The sequence below is a fragment of the Ochotona princeps genome, chromosome 17, assembly GCF_030435755.1.
Source record: "Ochotona princeps isolate mOchPri1 chromosome 17, mOchPri1.hap1, whole genome shotgun sequence".
NCBI lineage: Eukaryota > Metazoa > Chordata > Mammalia > Lagomorpha > Ochotonidae > Ochotona > Ochotona princeps.
The window spans coordinates 37,930,842-37,949,135 of record NC_080848.1 but is presented as its reverse complement, the minus strand read 5'-3'; the positions used below and the strand labels follow the sequence as shown (position 1 = coordinate 37,949,135).

Below are 18,294 nucleotides of genomic sequence, written 5' to 3'. Positions count from 1 at the left end.
TACAGAGAGGAGGAGAGACAGAGAGCAAGATCTTTCATCTGTTGATTCACTCCCCAGGCAGCCACAATGGTCAGAGCTGAGTCAATCTGAAGCCAGGAGCCTGGAGCTTCTTTCGGGTCTCCCATGTGGGTGCAGGGTCCCAAGGCTTTCCTTGACTGCTTTCCCAGGCCACAAGCAGAGAGTTGGATGGGAAATGGGGCCACTGGGATTAGAGCCAGCGCCCATATGGGATCCCAGCACATGCAAGATGAGGACTTTAGCCACTAGGGTACCACGCCGGGCCCAACCATTCACTTATTTACTCATGTGATTTCCACAACTCTAGGAGGAAGAGTCTATTTTTATCCCCATTTGGTACAGGGAAGGGGGAAGCTGCCCACTTAAGACACCAAATGGGAGGGCCAGGAATCGAACTGTTTCCATAATCTGCATCTCTGAGAGCTGTGTCACACTGGTTTAAAATGACCCACCCACAACTACTAGCATTAATTCTGAAAAGATCCAGATTTTAAGATATTCGCTGACCCATAAACTACAGACTTGTACTCAGTGAGCATTAGTATGAGGGAATCACCTAGTTACTACATGTTGGAGATAACAGGGAGAAACAGAAGAAATATGGTTCCTGTCCTCATTAGCCTAGAGTCTACTAGGACAGAAACAGCCAACATGCTCCCCAGAGTCTCCAAGAAAAATACGATTGACCAGAAACTGTGAATATCTGAAATCATCCCTGTGAACTGGTTGACCTAGCACTTCTAAATCTTTTAGACGAACTCTAAAAATAACAAACATTTTGTCTTGAATTTTAAAATGCTCTTAAGGGATACATAAATCAATGTAATCTTTTTAGTAAAAAAGCCAAAAATTTAAATACACTCACTCTTCAAACCGGCATTTTGACATGTAGAAATGCATTTTAATGAAATAGTGCTGGGCTTTGGTCACACAGACCTCTTCAGGTCCTAGACCACAAGGTCCCCTCTCAACACCTCTGGGCTGTACACTCCCTACCACCTCCCTCAGAAATGCGCACCCCAGCTTAGCAGCCCTGTTGCCTTGCCTCGCCTGCACTTCCCAGACCCTCAAGTCCTCAAGTGGTGGTGGTCTTCTCTACCTTGGTGTCAGCTCCTAACAGGGGTTCCCCCTTGACCACACTTCTTCAGAAAACAATCCCCTTCCTCTTACATAGCAACACCTATTAACTCTGTAATCCACCTTAGGTTACTTATCATGACCTGGCTCGCTTAATTCTTCCATGAAACAAAGGAACCTGACTACTCTGCCCATCCCTGTTCATTAACACCAACCATGTCACCTGCTTACAAAACTGCTTAATAAAGAAAGCGAAGGGGCCCGGCGGCGTGGCCTAGTGGCTAAAAGTCCTCGCCTTGAAAGCCCCGGGATCCCATATGGGCGCCGGTTCTTATCCCGGCAGCTCCACTTCCCATCCAGCTCCCTGCTTGTGGCCTGGGAAAGCAGTTGAGGACGGCCCAAAGCTTTGGGACCCTGCACCCGCGTGGGAGACCCGGAAGAGGTTCCTGGTTCCCGGCATCGGATTGGCGCGTACCGGCCCGTTGCGGCTCACTTGGGGAGTGAAACATCAGATGGAAGATCTTCCTCTCTGTCTCTCCTCCTCTCTGTATATCCGGCTTTCCAATAATAATAAAATCTTTAAAAAAAAAAAAAAGAAAGAAAGCGAAGGCTGGGGTAATACTGACAGGGAAAATCATTCACAGTTTAGGTAAAAACAACACGATGTGATTTTGTTGCAGGAAGATATGCAGGGCTGGGGCTCATTTTTATTTAGAAAGATACAACAGGGGCATGTGTTGTGGCACAGGGGGTAAAGTGGATGTCTGTGAAGCCTGCACTCCATATGGGCAGCTGTTCCACTTCCCGATTCACCTCCTCAGCCATGGCCTGGGAAAGCCATGGAAGCTGAACCAACTTTTGGGCCCCTGCCACCCTTAGTGTCTTCACTCGGCCTTCTTTTGTGTGCTCCATCTCTCCCTCATTTTTATTTATTTATTTATTAAAAAAAAATTTTTTTTTTTTTTGCAAAGTCAGATATACAGAGAGGAGGAGAGACAGAGAGGAAGATCTTCCGTCCAATGATTCACTCCCCAATGACAGCAACGGCTGGAGCTGAGTCGATCCAAAGCCAGGAGCCAGGAACCTCCTCCAGGTCTCCCATGTGTGCAGGGTCCCAAGGCTTTGGGCCATCCTCGACTGCTTTCCCAGGCCACAAGCAGGGAGCTGGATTAGAATCGGCACCCATATGGAATCCCAGCGCATGCAAGGTGAGGACCTTTAGCTGCTGTCCACTGCGCCGGGCCCTCTCCCTCATTTTTAACGACATCACCCACTGGATTAGGGTCTATCCTAAATCCAAGATGATGTTATCTTGAGATATTTCATTACATTTGCAAATGTCACGTTTTTCTAAATAGGGTCACATTTATCAAATATGGACCAGAGGTGAGGACTCGGATATATTTTGAGAGAGAATTCAAGTAATGGAAGCTCCTCAGACCCTCTGAGATAACACACTAATAGTCTGTGATACTTCCCCTCCTTTTGGGTGACATTTCAGATTCATCCTGAACATTTCCTGCTCAGAGTTGGAATTGGCAGTTTCTCTAGGAATCCCTGGTTCCTTTTAGCGAAAAATGGTGGAGATAATAATCTAGATGTAAGAATGCATTTACTTTCATAATAAGGAAAAACAATTTTCACTAAATAAAAGTCACCTATAAGTCATCAAAAACAGTTTCTGCTCTGCTCATACTTCTAGAATTTTAAGTCTGTTTTATATAGGTAATGCAACATATTTAAGATGTTCAAAATTTCTATATTCAAAAGATCTTATTTGTAAATGTATTTAGTAAAGCAAAAATTTGAGAAAAAACAATGATCAGGAACAGTGTTAAGTAACACGACATAGTCCCTTCGTGGAAGATTATGTAGCTACAAATAAGAGCAATAGTAAAGACATTTTAACAACAGCAGAAACATCAATGCCAAGACACCAACAACAATAAGAGAAAGCAAAATTGATTTTAGGCTATAACATATAAAATTATGTTTAGGAAAAGGATTGAAAGAGGCTGGCACGATGGCTCAATTGGCTCATTCTCAGCCTATGAGCACCAGGATCCCATATGGGTGCCGGTTCGTGTCCCAGCTGTTCCACTTCCCATCCAGCTCCCTGCTTATGGCTTGGGGAAGCAATGGGCAATGGTCCAAAACCTGGGATTCTACACCATGGGAGCCCTGGAGTAGGCTTCTGTCTCACAGCTTCAGACCAGCTCAGCTCCAACCATTGCAGCCATTTGGGAGGTGAACCAATGGGTAGAAGATCTTTCTGTCTATAAATCTGTCTTTCCAATAAAAATAAATGATTCTTGAAAAAGAATCAAAAGAAATACCTCAAATTGCTAATCTAATTACTTGAGGATCCTGGGATTAAAAGTGATTGTTTTTATTATTTGTTTGGACTATTTAAAAAAGATTTTTTATTTTTATTGAAAAAGCAGATTTACAGAGAGGAGGAAAGAGATAAAGATACTCCATCTGTTGGTTCCCTTCCCAAATGACCACAGTGCTAGAATTCAGCTGATTCACAGCCAGGAAGTTCCTCCAGGTCTCCCTGAGGCCAGTGTGAAAAGGAATAGCTGCCTGGAAAAGTTACTCTGGGTCTTCTTTCGGCTACGTCAGTGTGTTGAACTGTTGCCATTTGGGCACTCCAGCAGAGGCATCACCCTTTCCTGTTTCATAGTTCCTGAACGTCAGCATCCCAAACAAGACAGTCAGCATCCCCAAAAAGCCCACAGGGTTTTTCTGCTTAGCTTAGTAACACTTCTGAGGATGGAAGAACAGCTCCTGACTTCTCACCACCAGAGCCTGGGTCCTAGTGCCACAAAGTATGCCCTTTGCTTTCCTCTTAGGGGAGGAGGCACCACTGACCGACCCACTCTCAAGAGGCATGCTCAAGTGGCTTTCGCAGCTCTGGGGAGGAGACCAGTAAGACTTCCTTGCCTAATCTCCTTTGAACAAGGACCCTTCTGTAAGCTGGTTGCCTGGGTAGGCTTCCGGATGTGCAGCGAGTTTTCCTCCGTGGAAGGCCACAGGGTCTGCCCAAAGCTGTATGTGGCCTTGTTAGGGCCTGGACTTCTAGACTGGGCAGTGTGGCCCCAGAAAGTTCAGGAAAAGGAGGTGGAGTGTGGGCAGCCAGGATGGCTCACCTGCTGCGTGGTGGCCAGACAGTACTCTGCTGTGCTCAGGATGCTGCAGATGAGGCAGAGCTCCTCAACAGTGAACTTGGCTACTTCCGACCCCTCCTTTTCCTTGAGGAGGCTGCTGATGGTCAGCCCTCCGCTGCTGGTTGTGGTTCTAAGGAGAGGGAACAGGAATTGGTCAGGCTGGCTGAACCGGAAACTGCACACTTGAAGACAATGAAGAGGTGGGAGGAAAGGCTGGACATGGCTCCCACAAATCCACCAGACAATGAATCCTTTCCCGACTGACCTGACCTTGGCTGTCATCTGTTAGGATTCTCTTACCAAAAAAAGGAGAGGGGATTCCAAGTGTTGGCCAGTCATTAGTCACTCTGACCACAATGCTCTGATGATCACACAGGGGCCACTTTAGCATGGCATTTCCTGCTTTGTAGGACTCATCTGGCATCAGACAGCTCAGAGTTGGTCCCCTAACTTGCACCAGTGAGGAAAATCCTGCATCGGAAGCTGTGTGCCAGGCTTGTGCATGAGTGAATGCTGAGACGTTATTCATCCCAAAGCCCTGATTTACTCAGGAAACCAGTGTCTCATGTCGCCATGACTACATGTTCTCTGGGGCAGCCTGTCGTGCTCAGCCTCGGCTCCCAAGAGTCCTCTGAGGTGGTCACCATCACCCATTAGTACTGAGATGCTTTGGAACCCTCTACGGGTTTCTTTCTCCTTGCCCCCTTCTCTGTGGATAGTCTCTTAACTACCAAAATCCCATCAGAGGACACCGTTTGCAGTCTGCTGGGAAACTGAGACACATGAGGAAAGGCTCACAGGATGATGTTAACGGAAAGTAGCAAGTGGGGTATAAAACCCTAAGCAGTGTAACCCCATTTATGCCAAACAAACAAATGAAAGCACACACATCACATACATTGTAAGTTAAAGATGAAGATACATGCCAAAAACTAAACAAGTTTTCTTGGATGGTGAGGTCACAGATTTTTACTTTCTTCATCATGCTTTTTGTTTTCTAAGCTATCATGAACTTGTATTGCTTTAATAATTACAACAAAATCACTAAAACTAAAAAAAAGTAATTTTTACTACAGTCAAAGGAGTTCTTACTAGTAAAATATATCTGTCATATCAAATCTGGAAATGGTTTTATTCTTCTTCCACCAAATAATGTACAACTCCTACAAATGCCTCACTTTAGTGTCAATGACAGAAACCAATTCCAGAATTATTAAATTTAATGACTGGATGACTGCTAGAATCAGAAGCATTACTTTTAGATCATATTCTATTGTAGTCAAAATTACTCTATAATCAACTTGGGTCTAAAGCCTTAATAAACTCATCCACTTACTTTAAGCAATAAACAATGTAACAACAACACACTACATCCCAGAATGATGCAGCGGACATTCTGTAATTAGGATCTGTGCTCTGTAATGCCCCTGTCCCCACCAAAGCCTACTACACCTTTGAACAACAGCTCTGTCATGCAAGATGCAAACCTATGTTTAGAATCTTTGAGAGAAGGCACAGCATCTTCATGCCTCCCATCTAGCTAACATTGCAGGGCATAACTTCACTAAGTGAGTAGCAAATGTAATTGCTGATGCTATGTTAACAGTTACTTCCACCATCATCCCACTTTTTTTTTTTTTGTCAAGCACCTATAGTGGAATTCATGTCAATTAAGTACAATGTTAGTGGAGCTGAATCCCTTGAGTCCACTGAGGTAAGATTTCATCTATCCTGGCAGCCTGGGCAGGCATTTCCGCTAATGGTCTTGATCAGCTGTGGAATGTCATTAGTGAGGAAACAGTTTCAGGCCCTTGGGAGCTCAATCAGAGTGTTTCCCTCTTCTCAGTAGTTCAGTAAACAATTTCAGAGTGGATTTCCTTGAAGAGTCCATATTTAGGCAGACTTAGAACCTTACTTCACCACCCAGATCATGACCAAGACTTACTTGGGCAGGTTGCCGGACAGAATTTTCCAGGCATATTCTCGCAGGTACTTCTGGAAAATGGTGGTCAGGGCAATCATTGGCTCCCCAGTACTGAGCTGAGAACACTGTACCATGCACTTCTTATAGTAGACAAAGAGGTCAGCACAGCTGGGGAGCACCGCACCCCCTTCATCAGTGTTGGGCTTGGGTAGTCCCTGGGCTTTGAAATCAGTCACAAACCGATCTATCAGTTCTCCGAGGTTTCTAGAAAGAACAACCAAAATGTCATCTTACTTCGAGAAGGCAAACATGAACTACTGCTGAGCAATTCTTCCTAATGCTTTCTGAACTTGAAGTTGGAACCGCTTTCACCGATATCACCATTCATCACCATCACCCCTGCAATAAGAGTGGCCGCGAAGCACGGCAATGGTTTGCTGCTTTGTACTTCTCAGGGTATTTTATTACCACATGGACCCCAACCCCTACGAAAGAGATGAAATCATTACTGATCCCTCTGGAAGAAGAGAAAAGTAAGACCTAGAATATTTGTCACACAATGTGGTGGTAGAGCTGAGTCTAGAATCTCCCAGATTAGTACCATCTTCCCGTTCCACGCTTGAAAGCCCTAAATAACAGCAGTGGTCATTTCCTGAACACTTACATTCTAGCAGACATCAAGTCAGTGCTTTGCAAGCACCATTTCACAGGATTTCATTTATCCTTCATAAATTAGCTTACAGTGTAGGTATTATTCTCACTTTTACAAAGTTAAGCACAGAAAAGTTAAGTCCCCTGCCCCAGGAGAAAGCGCATGAAAGTGGGGAAGTCAGGATTTAAAACCAAGCAGTCTGGCTCCGCGCCTGATGCTTTAAACCGCTCTACTGTCAGCAAATACTTGGACATCACAAACCCAAACGTGTGTGTGTCAAAGAGAGAGAGAGAGAGAGAGAGATGTCTAGACAAAGAGAAACTGTAAAAACACGCAAAAAATTCAATGCTTTCCTTTTATAATGCAGATTTTTCTCAGAAATTCCACAATCAAACATTCAAAAAAACAATTCCTGGGAGACCAGAGGGTTGGAGCAGCTTCTGATCTGCCCTCAGGTCACAGTAGTAACAAAGGGTATATTTTTCTCCCTTTTCCACTGAAATATCCCTGAATGTGCCTTGTCCATACTGAGTCATTGTTACTCAGACTCCAGCAAGGCCGTGTCAGTTGCTCTCTGCACTGCTGCGCCGCCGTGGGAACAACAGGAGGGGCCCCCTCCACGCTGGACGTTTTGCATCTTTTTAGGTTTCTGTCTACGGCTACAGAAATCCAGCTGTGTTTTTAAAATGTATTTATATAATAGTCAGGAAGAAAAAGACAAGAACCACACACAGCACCAATTAGCAGGCATAGGAGAAAACTGACATTTTACTCCAACGCTTTTGTTATTGAGGGTTTATTATATCCAGATGTGGCCACTCTGCCCTCATACAACTTGGGGCCTAGGGTCTTTGTGGCAACAGAAGGCAGGGAAGGAGCTCATTCCTTCACCCTGCAGGGCCACCACCCCTATGCCTCACCATCTCTTCTTGCCTGAGGTTGCCACTGACCCCCCAAACTCTCTTCCTCAGCTGACCCCACACTCCACCCCATGGCCACCATGCCTTCACCCCACATCTCACCCTTCAGGTTCTGCTGAAGTCTCATACACAACTCCTCCCACACCCATTCTCTCTGTCTCTGTCTCTCTCTCCTCTCTCAACTACCTATCATGCACTGACACTTGATTTTTTAAAAAGTCTATTAATTCACTGATTCATTCATTAGGCAGAGACAGAAAAAGCAGAAAGCGAATATTCTCATCAGTACTTTACTCCCCAAGAACCCACAATGGTAGGGGCTAAGCTGAGGTAGAAGTGGGGAGTCAGAAATTCAATCTGTTTCCCATTCTGGTGGCAGAAACCCAGTGACATGAAACACCACTGCTGCCTTTCATGGACTGCGTGAGCAGGAAGCTGGAGTTAGGAATTAAACCCAGACACTCTGAAATGGGACAAGTGGATCTTAGTCACTAGGCCAAATGCTTGGCCCTGACTGTTGATTTTTTTTAACCCTTAATTATACAACATAAGGATATCAAATATTGCAACAACATATAACCTTCTCCCAACCTGGGTCCACCAGAGGCAATGTAATTAACCATGGCTCTTTGTCACTGACTTTGGTATCATTTCAGAATCCTTCTTTTTGGGGGAAAGATTTCATTTACTTGAAGATTTCATTTACTTGAAGATTTCATTTACTTGAAAGGTAAAGCAACAGAAAGAAGCAGAGGGGGAGAGGGAGCATTGGAGGCAGAGTTAAAGCGAGAGGGACAAGCAGGAAAAGAGAAGGAGGGAAGGGGATAAAGAGAGATGAAGACTCTTCCATCTTTTGGTTTGCTTCCTCATGACCCCAACAGCCAGCTCTGGGCCAGGCCAAAGCCAGGAGCCAATAACTTCACATTGATATTCACATGTGCAAAAAGGGGCTAAAATGCTTAGGGCATCTTCAGTTGTCTTCCCAAGGACATCAGCAGCAAGCTGGATCAGAAGCAGAGAAGCTAGAACTCCAACTGGCACATAAGGGATGCCTGTGACATAAGCAGTACCTTAACACATTACACCACCACATCAGCCCCCAAAGTGTTTCCTAAGACAGCACTATAGCCAGCCACCTCTCATCACCCAAAGTTGGTACAAAAGGTGAAAGCTGCTTACTCTACAGTAGAATCTTCCATTTCATGGCATGTTGCCACAAGTTTCCCTGGGTCACTTCTGCTCCCCTGGCCCACTGCTCATGCTGTGTGTGGAGCTGACTGTCATGCTGACACCATACATATTCAGTGCATCAACTTCCATACTGTGCTTCTAAGGGCTGGGCATGGAGGGGTGAGGAGGTGGAGAACAGGGAACAGAAGGCAAAGGTCTTGTGAGATTCTAATCTCCAAGCTGACAGCGCCATCCAAAACGGGGCCAGAGATCTGAAGGGAATTTACTTTCAACACTCTTCTGTCCCCCAGAAGCTGGATACACGCTCACCCTCTTTCAGTTTCAGAGCCAACTCATGAGCAAGATTGTACAACTAGGAACAGAGAAGATAAAGAAAATTCCCACTTCAAAAGGGCTCAAATACCTACATTTTGCAGAACGTCTACTGGGTTATTTTTTTGGCATTATGAGATGTTAAAGTCAGGGAAATCTTCTCTCCCTTGGTGCATTAGCAGGCTTTGATGTCACCTGTTAGAAAAGGTCAGCAATGTCCCTCAGAAAAGGGGAAGAGGGCCCGGCGGCATGGCCTAGCGGCTAAAGTCCTCGCTTTGAACGCCCCGGGATCCCATATGGGCGCCGGTTCTAATCCCAGCAGCTCCACTTCCCATCCAGCTCCCTGCTTGTGGCCTGGGAAAGCAGTCAAGGACGGCCCAATGCCTTGGGATCCTGCACCCGCGTGGGAGACCCGGAAGAGGTTCCAGGTTCCCGGCATCAGATTGGCGCAGCACCGGCCATTGTGACTCACCTGGGGAGTGAATCATCGGATGGAAGATCTTCCTCTCTGTCTCTCCTCCTCTCTGTATATCTGACTTTGTAATAAACTGAATAAATCTTTTAAAAAAAAAAAGGGGGGGGGAAGAGCCACCTCCATGGGAATGAGTAAAGTTCATGAGATTTTTTTTTTTTTAGGATTTATTTATTTTTATTGAAAGTCAGATTTACAGAGAGAAGGAGAGACAGAGAAAAAGACCTTCCATCCACTGGTTCACCACCCCCCGCAAGTGGCTGCAATGGCTGGAGCTGAACCAATCCAAAGCCAGGATCCAGAAGCTTCTTCCGGGTCTTCCATGTGTCACAGGGCCTCAAGGCTTTAGGCCATCCTGGACTGCTTTCCCAGGCCACAAGCAGGGAGCTGGACGGGAAGTGGAGCAGCTGGGACACGAACTAGCACCCTATGGGATCCTGGCACACGCAACCCGAGGACTTTAGGTAGTAGGCTATCACACTGGGTCCAGGTTCATGAGTTTTAAAAAGATGTTCCAATCAAATATGGAGTGAGAATTCACTCTGTGGAAGGGTTGGTGGGCTGTAAACATAAAATACAAATGGACTTGAACCTTGGCAAGATATTTGTGTAGGACCATTGCAGAAAAGGATGGGTGACAGAAGAACAGGAATCACAGGGAGGTGGCTCTTATACCTCAACGCAAACACAGTGAAGTAGAATTTGTAAGACTTCAAGTCCTGGTCCAGGTGCCACAGGATTAGGGACCTAGTTCCTTAAGTGAGTGAGTGGTACACAGTGAAGCTACCACTTGGGGTTCCAACATCTTGTACTGGACTACCTGGATTCAAGTCCTAGGGTCTTGCTGATGTGCTTCCTGGAAAGCAGTGGGTTATGGCTCAAGTGGTTACGGTTAAATCCCTAACAACCAGCAAGAGATCTAGTTTGAGCTTCTGATGCCCAGGTCTGGTTGCTGTAAGCATCTAGGGGAGTGATGGAAAACTCTGTCTCTGTCTCTGTCGTTGCTTCCCAAACAAGTAAATGAAAATTAACAACAGTTCTGAGTAGAAGCAGAAGGCATTATTGCCTCCATTTTGTAGATGAAGAGACTAAGGTTCAGAGTATGAAGTTACCTGCTCAAGATCACAGAATTCATTGGAACTTCAGCCCAGGTCAGTCTGACTCTAAGCTATAACTGGTATACCATGCTTCGATTTCAAGTCTGTAAGGCATTACACACATAAATATTATCACAGTTCTATTTACTTTCTCCCCAGCTTGAAGAAATACATCAGGACGTGTGGTTCCTTTTGCTCTTTTCCTTGCTTCTTGAGCTTCGTGTCTGTGTCAGCGTTTCAGGGTGTCAGGGACATTCTGCTGGGAGCTCTACTGATAATGCACAGAGAGGGAAAGGCTAGAACAAGAAGAGGAAAGAAACATCCCATTGTAGACTGGGCTTATTCATACATACGTGACCAAGGCCATTTCTTTTTTGTTTTTTTTTAAAAGATTTATTTATTTTATTACAGCCAGATATACACAGAGGAGGAGAGACAGAGAGGAAGATCTTCTGTCCGATGATTCACTCCCCAAGTGAGCCGCAACGGGCCGGTGCTGCGCCGATCCGAAGCCAGGAACCTGGAACTTCTTCCGGGTCTCCCACACGGGTGCAGTGTCCCAATGCATTGGGCCGTCCTCAACTGCTTTCCCAGGCCACAAGCAGGGAGCTGGATGGGAAGTGGAGCTGCTGGGATTAGAACCGGCGCCCATATGGGATCCCGGGGCATTCAAGGCAAGGACTTTAGCCGCTAGGCCATGCTGCCGGGCCCCAAGGCCATTTCTAATAGTGGCTCTCCTGTCCGCGATTCACAGAAACAAGATTCCAATTGGAAAGTAAAGTAGCAATGGTACTAGGAGATGGCAGTTAGAATGGTGGCAAGGAGCTCCCTTCTTATAGCCTGGGAAAGCAGGGGAGCATGTTCCAAAGAATTGAGCCCCTGCACCCATGTGGGAGATCTTAGAGAAGCTCCTGGATTCTGGCTTCAGATCGGCTCAACTCCAGTCATTGTGGTCATTTGGGAAATGAACCAACAGATGGAAGATCTTTCTTTCTCTCCTTCTCTCTGTAAATCTGCCTTTCAAATATAAACAAACAAATACATGATGGCAAGGTAGGTGTTGAGCAAGGTACATCAGTGGAAAATCTCCGAGGGCTACAAAAGCTGCTCATTCAAATGTTCTCATGCAGAAGGGGCAGAGCAGGCAGGGGGATTAAGGGGGTGGTTCCCTCGCCAGACAGCTACTCCCACTGGAGAGCGTGGGCTGGGATGGGGACAGACCAGACTAAGCAGGGCTATAACACCTGTGCGCCTCATGTGGACTAGATCAGGCAAAGCCAGGCTGGGTGGATTATTCATACTGGTACTAGCATAAATCAGAGTGGGTGAGGGTTGTTTGGGCTTAGCTGCAGCATCAGCTGGCAGAAGCTAGCACTGGGGGCTAATTCTGTCAAGTCAAACCACAGAACCACCCGAAGAGTGCATAAACCGGGATTGAGAATGACCCAGGAGGGAAATAGTGGGTTCCCCCCTCTTGGGTTACTACTCCCACGGGAGGGCATGAAAACTAGGATGGGGGCTGGGGTGGCTAGACAGAGAGGCACTCAACAACATCCATGAGGGCTGGATAGTTGAGCTGGTTAGATGGAACTAAGCTTTAATACCCATTGACATGTACGAGAGCCAAACGGGATGGGGGACAGACTGGACTAGTCTGCTACACATACTGGCAAACCAGGGTAGGGGGCGGGCCTGGTGGGGGTTATTGTGGGTCTCTCCAACTAGGCTGCAGCTCCCGCTGGTTGATGTGAGGGCCAAGTACGTGCTAGGCAGAACCAGGCTGTACTGCAACACCCATTGGTTCCAGTGGAAGTCGGGGCTGAAACCAGAACCAACCCAGCAATTGCAACCACCAGCTGATCGTGGAGATGGACTGTGCCAGGCCCTGTGCTTGCTAGAACATACAAGAATCTGGTCTGGGAATACCTCAAAGTTTCTTTGGGGATCTCCCCAATTGAAATGCCAGACTCAGAACACTAGCCAAGAAAAGACAGAAGACAGAACAAGTCAATCAACCACCTCGGTTATATGTTGGCAGCGAAATACTGGGCAAATGAAGACTCTATCAATCAGTGAATTCTTCAACGACCTCACCAAGCTAGGAGTGGCGAAAACGGCAGCGATTCATAACTGGCGAACTATTAAAACCACTTGAGCAAGTATCCCAGAGCATGCCCCACATCCGGGACTTGGGGTGGGTGGGAAACTGGGTGGGGCTTCTCCCTCAATATCCCCCTTTACCTCAGATACAAGAAGGAAACAATATGGACATAATAGTCTTACCCACTTCCTTATAGCCCCTGAACCTTTCTACCGTAATTAACTATGTAAAGATTGTCAACAATATAATTAAAAAAAAAATAATAATAAAATGTTCTCATGCTAAAACACACACATCTTCAGCTTCCTTACCATTGGGGACAACAGTTGGGCTCCTGGGAAGTCAGTGGGACTAGATGATGAAGTTCTAATCTGAACACATCTGGGAGGCTGGTTACAACATTCATAGGCAATGGGCCTGGTGCAGTAGCCTAGTGGCTAAAGTCCTTGCCCTGCACGTGCTGAGATCCCATAAGGGCACTGATTCATATCCAGCTACTCCACTTCCCATCCAACTCCCTGCTTGTAGCTTGAGGAAGCAGTAGAGGACAGTCCAAAACCTTGGTACCCTGTATCAATGTGGGAGACCTGGAAGAGACTCCTGGCTTTGGATTGGCACAGCTCCAACCTCTTCAACCACTTGGGAGGTGAACCAGTGGATAGAAGATCACTCTCTGTCTCTCCTACTCTCTGTAAATCTGACTTTCCAAATTAATTAATTAATTAATTAAAACAATTTCACAGGCAAATGAAGCAAATAAACAGATCTATTAAGGATGGTGGGAGCAAAGCTTCTCACTGTTTATTATAGAGTTACCGACATGGAAAAGAAGAAGCTAAATTAAAATCTATGGTGTTAGATTAGAATTGAAAACTCATGGTTTGAATCTATAACAAGCATAAAATAAACATAGATAATACATGAGTAGATACATGTATGGTTTATATACGCATGTCTTAGCTTGCTCAGCTAACAGCAATGAGAAGCACTGACATCCAGACAAAACTGAGTATTGCAAATGTCTATAGCATTTCCCATGCATTCTTTTTTTTTTTTTTTTTTTTTTTTAAAAGATTTATTTTATTTTTATTACAAAGTCAGATATACTGAGAGGAGGAGAGACAGAGAGGAAGTGGAGCCGCCGGGATTAGAACCAGTGGCCATATGGGATCAAGGCGAGGACCTTAGCCACTAGGCCACACTGCCGAGCCCCATTTCCCATGCATTCTAAATATCATTTCCCATCAAAGTCATAAGGAATCCTTGGAAGAGCAGATGACTCCAGAGTTAGGGTTACAAAAAATTAAGGTAAGTCTGGCATATTTTGTTCTGCTAAAAATAAAGATACACTCAGAAAAATGATAGGCACATGTTAAAAAAAATAATACACAGCCAGCTTACAGAGGTTCTCATTGGCCATATATGGGACACTTTGAGCATTAGAATGAATTATTACAGATCATTTACAAGGAAAAGGGTAACAATGGAAAAACTGTCAAATTTCAGTAAGGCCTAAAGATTAATAAAAACTGGAGTGTACCAATGTTAGCCTACTAGTTTTGATAACTACCTATGTAAGATGTTAATATTAGGAAGGAACTGGGTGAAGAGCATATGAGATTGTACTACTATTGAAATGTTTTTGTAAGACACAAAGATTCTAATAAAAAAATTAAAAAGATAGTAATGTTGACAACCCATTAAGTAAGACAGGAATCCAAGAGGTCATGCTTTTTACAGAAATGGAGAAATACAAGCTTTTTCTTAAAATAGAATGGTCTTCTATGCAGGTGCAGGGTCCCAAGGACCACCCTCGCCTGCTTTCCCAGGCCACAAGAAGGGAGACAGATGGGAAGTGGAGCATCAGGAATACAAACCAATGTGTATATGGGATCCCTGCACTTGCAAGGTGAGGTACAGCCACTGAGCCAAAGCGCCAGGCCCACAGTGTAGTTTTAAGGAATAATGGGACACTTAGTCTGTAGTCTCAGTAGTCTAATGGTACAAATAGAACACATTTGTGTACGTGTATGTGCGAAGAGATGGGAGAGGGAGCAGTTAACTGAGAGACGTGGGTGAAGGATAACTAAGAGCTTCCCATTCTTGGAGCTCCCTGATCCCTGCCACCTGCCTTGTACAGGCTCTGTAGTGACTGTGTTGATGCTGCACTCTTGGCTGGGCTCAGCTGTTACAGCTTTCCCTGGGCTGGTAGAAAGCTGGGGAAATGAGAGGATAAACCCATGCCAGGCCCTGTAGACAGCTAGAACAATAATAAGGCCACCCACCCATATAGGTGTCTAAGACAAGGTCACCGTGAGGGCAGGGTCGACTGGCTACTCAGCAGTCTAGCTCCTGAGTACCACGCATTCTGTGCCAAGTTTCATTGTGTCATCTCTTCTCATCCTCACCACAAAGTCAGTGAGATGGGCATTATTAACTTTGTCAAAGAGAGAACAAAACAAAAACAAAAACATAGTAAACTAAGCCACCCTGCAGAGGTTTAGGATTGTGCTTGCAGTCCCAGGCTAGTAAGTGCTAAGCTCTGACTCTGATTCTTGCGTCAAACCAGCGCTGTTCCCACTATGCTGTGCCAGGTGCCTGTCATGTGGAGCCTGTGACTGGCCTAAGACTTTCTTCTTCTGCAGATCTTTGAATGAGTGGGGCAGAAACAGCAGCAAGCAATCTGCACAAAGTCTGTCACCATCTGAGCTCTTTCCTCAGCTTCAGGGGTCTTTGACTGAAGGAAAGAAGGGTTTCCTGGAGTCCCTTGAACCCACATTCAAAGCCATTTGAGTACATGCGGGACTGTTCTCTGTTTTGGAAGAGGAGTTTCATTGGGTTCTTAAAAGGATCCATGACTTCAAAAGGGTTGTCTGACCCTCTCCTGTGACAGCTGAGGAGACGGAACTTCAAGCTTCTGCTGCTGACTCTGGAGCAGCAACAGCACAGCCCACGCTCGTCTCCTCTGGGTAGCTTCCGCTGTGGAAACATGCTGGTGAGGCCAAGCAGCGGGCTGAGAGGCCAGCACTGCATTTTTCAGAGAGAAATGGAGAGTCCCTGAGGAAGGAGGCCCTGGCTCCCGGAACAATGAGTACACTCTGCAAGAGTCAAGACTGCTTGGAAAGTGGGAAAGGAGCTCTCTGGGTCAGGGAGGCCTTGGGAAAGGACGTGGACATTTTGGGCATATGCTTCGCAACCTGGACCCAGCAGCTTGCATTTTTAAAACTAGGAACTGGGGCCAGCAGAGTGGCACAACAAGTTAAGTCCCTGCCTGTAATGCCGGCATGCCATAAGGGCACCAGTTAGGAGTCCTGGGTACTCCACTTTTTATCAAGCTGCCGGATAATATGCCTGGCCAGTTGATGGAAGATGGTGAGCTCTTTGGGCCTCTACCACACAGGTGAGACCTGGAAAAAGCTCCTGGTTCTTGGCTCTGCTATGGCACAGCCCTGGCTGTTGTAGCCATTTGGGGGAATGAACTAGTGGATGGAAGATCTCTGTCTCTTTCTCTCTCTTTCTCTCTCTAACTCTGCCTTTCAAATAAATAAACTGAATATTTAAAAAAAAAAGTAAACATATAATAAGAATCTGGATTGGTAAAAGAGAATGGGGTTTGTAACATTCTTCCAGACGGGCTGCTCTAAAATCTACTAACTTCTACAGACAAATAACGGATCCTTTTTCTTGACTGTCAATGGGAGGACATGTCTGAATGTAGAAGGCAGGAAGGAAAAGCCCCAGCAACTACTGCTCTGTGCGCACGCTGGACACGCATCCAGCGGACTGTGTGGAGGAAGGAAACAGACTTTCACAAGGCAAGCAGCAGCAAAGCAGCTTTCTTTTGAGGGGATTTGTTTCCAGCTATTTTCAACGTTCACGTGAAAAATCTGTATGCATTTTATTTTATTTTTTTTTTTTAGATTTATTTTATTTTTATTACAAAGTCAGATATACAGAGAGGAGGAGAGACAGAGAGGAAGTGGAGCTGCTGGGATTAGAACCGGCAACCACATGGGATCCTGGCATGTTCAAGGCGAGGACTTTAGCCACCAGGCCACGCCGCCAGGCCCTGTATGCATTTTAAATGAAGCGGCAGGTAAGTGAAAGAGAAAGAGAAGGAGAAAGAGAGAGAGAAGGAGAGAGGGGGAGAGAGGGGGAGAGAGAGAGAGGGGGAGAAAGAGAGAGAGAGAAAGAGAGAATGTGTTCTCATTTGCTGGTTCACTCCCTAATGCCAGGAACCGCTGGAACTGGGCTAGGGTGAAAGCTGGGCGCTGGGAACTCAATCCAGGCCTGCCACACAGCTGGCAGAAACCCAATGACCTGACTCCTCCCTGCTGCTCCCTAAGGTCTGCATCAGCAGGAAACTGGAATTAGAGGAGTGGAGCTGGGGATGCAATCCAGGCGCTAGGGTGGAGTGCAGATGTCTTAAATGGTATTTCAACTTTTGAGCCAAATGCCCGCCCCTTCTGGGATTTAATATGAAATATTCTTTTTGAAAGATTTTATTATTATTATTGGAAAGCCGGATATACAGAGAGGAGGAGAGACAGAGAGGAAGATCTTCCATCCGATGTTTCACTCCCCAAGTGAGCCGCAACGGGCCGGTATGCGCCAATCCGATGCCGGGACCAGGAACCTCTTCCGGGTCTCCCATGCAGGTGCAGGGTCCCAAAGCTTTGGGCCGTCCTCGACTGCTTTCCCAGGCCACAAGCAGGGAGCTGGATGGGAAGTGGAGCTGCCGGGATTAGAACCGGCGCCCATATGGGATCCCGGCATGTTCAAGGTGAGGACTTTAGCCGCTAGGCCATGCCGCCGGGCTCTAATATGAAATATTTTGCAATGGGAAACTAAAATGATAAATGCAATTTATAAAATCAAGTAGATGAATAATGATAATGTTCTATCTAGTAATTCCACTTGAAGCAGTTTTCTTTCTTTCTTTTTTTTTTTTTAATAAAAAGAAACAGGTTCCAGTGCAGTGGTTAAATGGCTAAATCCTCACTTTGCAAGTGCCGAGATCCCATATGGATGCCGGTTTGTGTTCCAGCTGCTCCATTTCCTGTCCAGCTCCCTGCTTACAGCTTGGGAAAGCAGTAAAAGATGGCCCAACACTTTGGGACCCTGCACTGCACCTGTGAGGAAAACCCAAAAGAGACTCATGGCCCCTGGCTCCTCACTTCACATTGGCTCATCTCTGGCCATTGTAGCCATTTAGGGAGTAAACCAGCAGACAGAAGATATTTCTGTTTTTCTAATCTGCCTTTCCAATAAAAATAAATGAATCTTTAAAAAAAATAATAAAAGAAAATAAAAAGAAACCATTTTAGGGCTGGCGTGGTTGTGCATTAGGCTGGTCTTCC

General features: G+C 45.8%; 1 protein-coding gene across 3 annotated transcripts in view; it reads right to left on the bottom strand.

Moving 5' to 3' along the window:
- VPS53 (VPS53 subunit of GARP complex) overlaps positions 1–18,294 on the bottom strand; it is a 164,394-nt gene that overhangs the window by 36,776 nt on the left and 109,324 nt on the right. For all 3 annotated transcript variants that reach the window (XR_009246999.1, XM_058676665.1, XM_058676664.1), the window contains exons 14-15: positions 6,211–6,453; positions 4,248–4,395 (exon numbers count right to left, since the gene is read on the bottom strand). Coding sequence is in view for 2 of the 3 variants with exons in the window: in XM_058676665.1 (XP_058532648.1) it covers positions 4,248–4,395; positions 6,211–6,453 (391 nt within the window). In the remaining variant the exon portion in view is untranslated. The remainder of the gene's footprint in view (positions 1–4,247; positions 4,396–6,210; positions 6,454–18,294) is intronic.